We start from the raw sequence: 9170 nt of genomic DNA, 5'->3' as shown, positions 1-9170 counted from the left end.
ATAAGGCCAATTTGTTTAGGACTATTCAGCAGGAAACCAGTATAGAGCATTTTGACCAACATGACATTAGTCATTGAAAATAACAAAAACAGCAGACATTTGTACAAAATCAGTTGCATGGATGTAGGAAAGCATTGCTACAGTATTTGTTTGTTTAAGATGGGGAGAAACTGTTTCAATGATGTGCACAAGTGATCAGATGGAGTTTGAACAAAGTTTTTGTTTCTGATCTGAAAAATGTGCCAAAGGAGCTAAGAAAACTGTAAGGAAAAGTTGCAAAACTGCCTCCTTAAACCGTTTTTAATTAAGAGGCAAAATATAAAAAAATACCCCTCCTCCCTATTTTATTTACTTGTACAAAAATGTATTGGGTTCCTCAAAATTCCACAGCACACCTCACTTTGCCTTGCAAGAAACACAGATGGCAACATGTCAGAGTTTCTGTGGGATAGTGGAAGTGACCTCATGGATCACCTGAGGGGGGTGCTGTTTGCATAGTTCACAAATGTAAAAGTAGTCTATCCACCTGCAGTCAATTTGTGGTTTGACCATCATCACTCTACATCTGCAGACACTGCAAAGTCTCCTTGTGTTTATATGGCATTTTGCATAATCTTTCTTGTACATCTTTGTATTTTTAGTTAACCTTTTGGCTTTTCTAGTCTTTGTTGACAGAACAAATATATTGCAGACAGAAATAGAGAGACTGATGGGTAGTGGGCTCGAGAAATGACTGATTTGGCTTTAAACCTGTATCCGTAATTGTGTGCACTGGTCTGGACACATGTGGTGTTGAAAGTTGAGGCTGCTGTGCTATAGGATCCTCAACACAGAGCATGCAAGGTGAACACAAAATTAGATGTACAGTAAAACACAGGGAAATTATAACAAAACATAAAGAGTCGACGGGCTTGGGGTGTGTGTGTGTGTGTGTGTGTGTGTGTGTGTGTGTGTTTGTCTGTGTCTGTGTGTGTCTGTGTGTGTGTCTGGTGTGCTTCAAAATAAACTATGTGAAAGTAAAGAATGACACTGTGTGGCTGACTAGATCTTTTGTGCAGATAAAGTTATGAGGTGTAAATCTCACTGTTACACTTTTTTTTCTGTAGACCTTCTGTACAAGTTTATGTTTTTGTCTGTATAGGCTATACCCGTCTTCTATTGCAGATTCAGCAAACTAATTCTGCCAATTTCCTTATACAGTACATCAAGAACAGATTCTGGCATCTGATTGAGGAACAGCCTACTTTTTTACTTGACTTGTTTGCCTGGACACACACAGCCGCACACACACAGACACATTTCAAGAGGGTCCTGAATGTAGCTCAACTGGCTGAGCAACCATTCTGAAACTGCCACGAAGCATTCCGTTTCTCCATTTCAAATCATTCCTGTCGTCTCTCCTCTCTGTGATTCCTCTTCTCTCATTATGATTCACAGACTCATTCGTCAATCTTTGTTTTTTTCTTCTTTCCATTATAAAGCCCTTCTGCCAGTTGATTTCCTTCACATTAGAAACATAGTCAAGACACTTCCTGTTGAGGGGTCGGCTCTAGGACCCTGGGAGGACAGAGAGGGGCAGGAGGCGATATTTTTAATCTGACCACAGAACCTGTTAACTGCTGCTGCCAGAGCTTCCGCAAAGACAATACACTCACTGCTCCACTGCAAAGAGAGAGTGTGTCTGGCTGTGTCTCTGTCACTCTGTGTGTGTGTGTTGGTGTGTGAGAAAGACAGTGTCAGTGCCTGCTTTAGCTTTAACTGTAGGCCATTAGCTTTTATTACAGGGGCAGAGACACAGAAAGTTTGTGGAACGTTTAGTAAGTGTTTTTTGTGTGTTTGTGTGTGAGAGAATTTTGTTTGTGCTTGTTTGTTTGTGTGTTTGTTTGTGTGTGTGTGTGTGTGTGTGTAATCGAGAAAAAGAGAAGCAGAGACAGAAGTGCAGTACTCGGGGCCAGTCTCGGGCCCGTGTGTATGTGTGTGAGGGAGAAGATGTGTGTGACAGTGTGTCTTGTGTCATGAGTGGGGAAGCTCCATGGACCCGCAGGTGCCCATACTGAAAGGCTTCTTGGCTGAGGTTGCCTGTAAGGAGACTGGGCAGGAGGCAGAAAACAGCTACAATGGGGAGTTCGCGGTGAGTAGAACGTCTCTCTTCTCTTCTCTTAACGTATATTCTCTTCGCTTCTTTCCTCTTGTCTTGTCTTCTGTTCTACTCTCCTCTCCTCTCGTCTCTTCTTTCTTGAATATGGGGTTTAGCCAGAGGCTGTATTGTGATCCAGTGTGGGAAGTTGTTGTGAAATACAAACTGAATGCTCAAGTTGAAAGTGTATGTGTGTGTGTGTGTGTGTGTGTGTGTGTGTGTGTGTGTGTGTGTGTGTGTGTGTTTAGGTTTTTGTGCATGGAGAGGGAGATATTTTATGTACATATTTGCTGTGGTGATTCTTCAGGGCTTGGGTGGAGCTGTGACTATTGAATAGTATACTGTACATCCTAAAATCATACACACACACACACACACACACACACACACACACACACACTCCTCCCTCAGTGTGGACTTCCTCTAAAGCCAGTATCAGAGCTCTCAGAGCAAGAAAGCAGAACCATACAGTTAGCACACTCCTAATGCACACTACCCCCACACACTGACACTCACAGATGCTCATCTAAAGCGTCTCCTTTAGAGGCACACATAAAGACACACGCCATATGTGTAGACACATGCCATGCTCCTGTAAACCTGATATAGCCTTTTTCATTAAAAAGGCAGGTAAGAGTTTTTGCTGGACCACAATAGGCATGTTTCAATAGAACATTTTTGTAAACAACATTGTTGTAGTCAAGTCACTATGCCTCGAGTCCAGGTTTGAGTCTCCATCGTTCAAGTCCGAGTCAAGTCCAAGTCATTAAAAAAAAATCAAGTCCGAGTCCAGTCCACTACTCATCCGAGTCAAGTCTGAGTCGAGTTACTATTAAATGCAAAACTGACAACCTTCGGGCCATTCATGTCTCCAGGCATTTGCCGCTATTAAAGTTAATTGTAGGAACATGGCCTGATGTGTGATTTATGACATGAAGCAGTAACTCTCCATTGCACTAATATTAATACTAAAAATAATTTAGATATTAAAATCCTACACCAAATAATATTCTAATGACATTACAATTATAGCCTAATGACATTACAAAAAAAAAGTCGAGTCCTCGTCTCAATTTCCGAGTCTGCATGGTCTGAATGTACAAGTCCGAGTCCAAGTTTGAGTCATTCAGTGCTCAAGTCCAAGTCAAGTCACGAGTCTCTAAATTTAGCTCATGACTCGTACTCGAGTCCGAGTCCTGGACTCGAGTACTACAACACTGGTAAACAACATATCTTTGAACGGAGTTGTATGCTATTTGTCATCACAAAAGTGTTCGCATTTGCACACTATAGAGATACATGCACAAGTTCCAAAACACACAAATGAGACTGTGTGGGCAATATAGTTTTATTTATTTTTTTATGAAGATATGTTTTAGTGCCCATAAACACCCGCATGATGCGCACACACACACACACATAAACACACCACTTCGGGATGACGATGATGATGGGTTTAGGACACCACATTTCTTACCAGACACTAACTAATTCTCTGATCACTAAAACAGACTCACATGCAATAAATACAGTTTGCATTATACTCAGCAGAGCACTTTGGAATGTGGAATCTGTCTTCATGTGTGTTTGTGAAGACATGGCTGAGGAATTGAGGAAGCGTTTATGTACACCAAGGATGGGACAAAATAAATCGATAATCTGAATACTGTATGACTACATGCTTAAGTTTGTCAGATAAGTATCCATATCGTGATAAGAATTCCAACACCAATTCTGCCACCCCCAGAGTCACTACTTCACGACCTCCCATGGCAGCACTTATCAAATGAATGAGGGTGAACTTGTGATGAAAAAGAAGGGAGATAGACAGAGGGACAAAATGGCAGATTGTGCAAACGGTCTATGCACTTTGTTGTATGTGGAGTAAATAGGCTAGAAGAAGGGCAATTTTTCCTTTTACAGTGACACAGGTATCAGGATGTGTTGCTGATGATTTTCTTGTTTCTTTCCCCCCTTCTGTCCTCTTTTTCCCCTTTTCCCCCTTACAACATAGAATAATAATTTTAATCAATCAATCACCACAAACACTACACTTCTGGTGCATGGCAATTCATGCTCACACAATACACACAAGCACATGCAGACACACACACACACACACACACACACACACACACACACACACACACACACACACACACACACACACACACACACACACACAGCACACACAAATATCTAAGTGTCTGTTTGATGAAAATGTATTTTGCTAAACACACCTGTCGTAGCACCCAACCACACTATTTGTAGTTTTACAGTTGCAGACATTATCACTAGACACAAGTTACCATGCAATGGAGCTTTTTGTCAGTGCCAGGACAGCTATGCTATTGTTGGTGTTTGGAAATATTGCGGCGGACAGAGTACACAGCTTCATTACTTGAGTAAAAGTACAGATACACTTTGCTAAATTTTACTCAAGTACAAGTAAAAGTTCAACAGTCAGATGTCTACTTAAGTAAAAGTACTGAAGTACTTGTTTTTAAAAGTACTTGAGTATCAAGAGTACAACAGTAGCCTACATTTTCTAAATATTGCATTACTACTGCCACAGTGCTTACATTTATGTACAGAAACGTCCTACATGGAGTTATGTTAATGTTAATACCTTGGAGAATGTAAAATGAATTGGAAGTAAAATCAAGTCATTTTCATCTTTTTACCATGTTGCCAGGGATGGGCAGTATTTCTAATACATGTATTTAAAATACGTATTTCAAATACAAAATACTATTTTGTAATTGAAACACTTGAAGCGAAAACTATCATTAACTTGTTCAGAAAATTGAAATAGTCTGGTGAGGTGGGGCCACAGGTTGGCACATTTCAGGGATAGACCTGCTGCGTCTTCATCCATTGTTTCGTCCATGGTTTCGTCTCTTATCTAAATCTGACCATGGAGTTGACTTTGGTGGAAAGCTGAAGGTGAAAAATGATACTCGAGTAAAGTACAGATCCCTCAAAATTGTACTCAAGTACTATACTCAAGTAAATGTATTCTGTTACTGTAATATTGTGCATGCCTTTTAGGTAATTATCTCATTCGTTTTAGACCAAAACCTCTGACTGAAGAGTGAAGACCTGATTTCATGCTGTTTTAGAGTGCAAAGTGTGACTCACTAGTATTATATTTTAAGCCCAGTTGTTATAGGATTCTGGTGGGTAAAACACCTTCTGCATTTGTTTTTTTGCCTTCTGTGACCTGATCGTTAAATGGTACCTCTGTGGTACCTTTCTGATGGAAACTCTTTAACCTGATTTCCCCCCCCCCAAGTTATTGAAATATGGTTGAGCAGTTAAGAACAGTACTCTCTGTTAAAATTAAAATTACACTGCCGTAAATACTCAGACTGGTAGCCTATAAATGAAGATTATGTTGGACAATTGAAAGCAGTGTGGGGTCAGATTACTTTGAAATGTAATCCATTACTGAATATAGATTACAGTTTTCGTAATTAGTAAAGCAATCTATTAGATTATAGGCCTTAAAAAAGTAATGTAATCTGGGCTGATTATGTAATCCAAATTACATGTTATACATTACTAACTAACCCTGACTGAAAGTTTTTTGAAAGCTACAGTATCTGGTCTAGTAAGTGGCCTCATGTATTAATGACTGACAAAGAGATTAATGAGTGATTACCTCTTCTGCATTAACTGTAACTCTCACAAACAAAGCACAGTTGGAAAGGCTTCCACTGATGAACATTTCCCATTCGAAACTGGGATAGCATACAGCATGTAGCCATGCAGGATATATTTACTGAGACCAACACCTCTCATCTGTAGCTAAACCAGTAGGACACAGACACCATGTTTAACATGTTCTGTCTATCTGGGCTGAAAGACCAGAAATTGCACCACTTTACTGAGGGAAGTTCTGGAAAGGGAATTAATTCACTGCGCTGGCATAATAATTAAACTTCTTCTGTATTTTTGCACAGTAAATCAGCAGCTCTGGAGAGATATGTTTTATGCCGTATAACACTGAAGCTCTTTCTCAGCTTAACTATTGTTAGAGCTATCATACTAATGGTTACTTTTTTGCCTTTTTCTTTCCTTCTTTTTCTCTCTCTCACTTGTGTGTCTGTGTGTATCACTCCTTTCTCTCCCTTTCAAAGTTCATATCTCACTTACTTTTGGTAAGGCTCGAGGCTGTGTGTGTGTACTTCAGTGTTACCTAAAAGTGAAACTGTATGTATTTTTATAGTTGTAATAGTTGTAATATATGTGCTGTATGTGTGTGCTAATTTCAGAGGCTGAAGCGTCAGTCTACTAAGATTCGAACGGACAAAATCTTTCCCACCAAAGCAGCAGAGAAACAAGAGAATGTGAAGAAGAACCGTTACAAAGACATCGTTCCCTGTAACTCTCTCTTTCTCCCTCCCTCTCTCTTTCTCTCTCTCACACACACACACACACACACACACACACACTCACACACACACACACACACACACAAACACTCTCTCTGTCTCACACAAACACACACACACACACACACAAACACTCTCTCTCTCTCTCTCTCTCTCTCTCTCACTCACTCACACACACACACACACACACACACACACACACACACACAGAGAGAGAGAGAGACACACACATGCACACACAGATGAAAGAAAACACCATAACAAGTATTTTTCCTTGATAAAAGCAGTATTTCATACCCACACAGTTTGATTTTGACTAACTGGGCGTTCTTCTCTCCAACAGTTGACCATAGCAGAGTCAGAATAACCCTCAACATCTCCAATGGAGACAGTGACTATATCAATGCCAGCTTCATCAAGGTACCGTGTCAATAACAGCTCTTCAACATTCTCTGAAATAACCTGAGTCAAAATTCCTGCAGTCAATGTGATTCTACAGTATATGTAAATCACAGCGGAGAAATGGGTACCTTAGCTTGACTTAAGCCGCCCCAAAAGAATGCATGATGTGTTGGTGGACTGGTTGTTGGAGATTTGTTTTTATGTTTGTCTTCATCTGAGCCATCTATCAGAAGTTTGTATGATGTGATGTGATGGTATGTTTGTATCCATGGATAGGGAGTGTCAGGACAAAAGGCATATATTGCCACACAAGGCCCATTGCCACACACTGTACTGGACTATTGGCGGATGCTCTGGCAGTATAACGTACAGGTAAGACCTTATACACCAATATACTCAGTCAGCCACGTTTTGTTTACTTTTCAACAATTACTGAAATAATTTACATAAATTACATCAGTTATGTAAATAATTTCATAATAGTCATGTTCCAGGTCAGTCTCATTTGTATGCTATCTTTCTCTGGCATCTCCCCAAAACTCTCTCTCTCTATCTCTCTCTCTACCTCTCTCTCTCTCTAGGTTGTAGTGATGGCATGTCGGGAATTTGAAATGGGAAGGGTGAGTTCTTCTGTGCCTGTCTGTGTCAGTTATTTACCTTGGGAGAGTATGAATATTTAACCACGCCCATGAAATATTTCTAATCAGCATAAGTATACAATATGGCTTTCACTGGCACCTCCACTCCTCAACTCAACACAATAGATGGCATTGTAGACTGTGGGAATTACACAGACAGACAGACAGACAGACAGACAGACAGACAGACAGACAGACACACACACACACACACACACACACACACACACACACACACACACACACACACACACACACACACACAGACATCTGTGGAACATTTTCTTTTTTTTAAGGTGCACTGTATGTGTGTGTAAGTGCTTTGAGTGGAAACATGTTGTGCATGTTTCAAAAATGTTTGTGTTTGTAGATGAAGAGTGTACTATGGTATAGAATGTGCATGTTGTTTCATGTATGATCTGCCCCTCTCTCCTCTGTAGGAAAAATGTGAGCGCTACTGGCCTGCTAACACAGAGGACCTGTTTGTTTGCGAGCCGTTCATTGTGAAATGTGTGAGTATAGAGCAGTTGCTGTTTCTGGTCTGACCACTTCCTGTCCTTGGTAGTGGTAACAGATTCACCTCACGGAAAGATCTCCTAACACACCCAACACGTTCATAAGCTGCCATTAAGTTAGGCAGGACACATTCTATGTAGATAGAAAATAAGTCATTATATAAACCCTACCCTACAAACCCATACAAACCCACCCTAAAAACCAGCATGACCCCTGAACACACACACACACACACACACACACACACACACACACACACACACACACACACAAATCAGCAGTCATGCATTTGGTGCCTGTGTACTGATCATGATCTTATGTCTCCAGGTATCAGAGGAAAATAAAGGGGATTATATCACACGGGTGTTAAATGTCACCTATCAGTCTGTAAGTACACACACACACACACACACACACACACACACACACACACACACAGATACGCACCTTGCACACAAAGAATTGATTACATTGCAATGGGGTTTAGACAGATGTGTCTGCTTGTTAGACATATGTGTTTATTATCATGAAACACACCCTATGGCCGTAGAACAGAAAACAGTGTATGCAATTCTATTACCTTTTAAGCTCCTGTCCACAATGCCTATTGTGTCCATTGTCAGTGCTGGACAAGAGTGACCTCTGACCTAAAGTCTAAATGAGACTTACTGTAATAGAATAGTTTGCTTCAAGTTATTATTGACATGGTAGAATTGCATTTCCACCTTTAAAAAAAAAAAGTTCATGTTTTTCCTCACATGGTTACGATGAATCTAATACATACACTGGAAATTACCTTGACATACTTTGTCAACTTGACTGAGTATTTTCCCTCTTCATGAAAACTATTTAAAACATCACAAAGTGTTGGTCAGTACCAAAGGTTTCTTTAGAAAATTTCCCTCTGACTGTTGACAGCCTTACTACGGTAAAAGGTGATGTGCTTCAAAATCCAGCGGTTAAAATCCTAAATAGAGAATGTAGGAAGACCGAAAGAAAATGCCGCAAATACAAACTTCAGATCCACTATGAAATCCATAAAGACATGCTCCGCATGTATAATTCTGAAATATGCAAAGC

At 40.2% G+C, this 9170-nt stretch overlaps 1 protein-coding gene across 3 annotated transcripts in view; it reads left to right on the top strand.

Moving 5' to 3' along the window:
- Nucleotides 1–1293: 1293 nt before the first annotated feature.
- The window catches only part of ptpn22 (protein tyrosine phosphatase non-receptor type 22), a 36327-nt gene continuing 28450 nt past the window's right edge, over nt 1294–9170 (top strand). The window contains exons 1-7 of one of the 3 annotated variants that reach the window (XM_042097914.1): nt 1294–2131; nt 6415–6523; nt 6878–6954; nt 7213–7308; nt 7518–7556; nt 8015–8086; nt 8418–8477. In XM_042097914.1, coding sequence (XP_041953848.1) covers nt 2033–2131; nt 6415–6523; nt 6878–6954; nt 7213–7308; nt 7518–7556; nt 8015–8086; nt 8418–8477 — 552 coding nt within the window. In that variant the 5' untranslated portion in view covers nt 1294–2032. The remainder of the gene's footprint in view (nt 2132–6414; nt 6524–6877; nt 6955–7212; nt 7309–7517; nt 7557–8014; nt 8087–8417; nt 8478–9170) is intronic. The other 2 variants (XM_042097912.1, XM_042097913.1) reach the window with 2 other exon arrangements.

This window comes from Alosa sapidissima, chromosome 7 (genome assembly GCF_018492685.1).
Source record: "Alosa sapidissima isolate fAloSap1 chromosome 7, fAloSap1.pri, whole genome shotgun sequence".
Classification (NCBI taxonomy): Eukaryota; Metazoa; Chordata; class Actinopteri; order Clupeiformes; family Clupeidae; genus Alosa; species Alosa sapidissima.
Note: the sequence above shows the minus strand (reverse complement) of the source record. Positions and strands in the feature narration are given on the sequence as shown.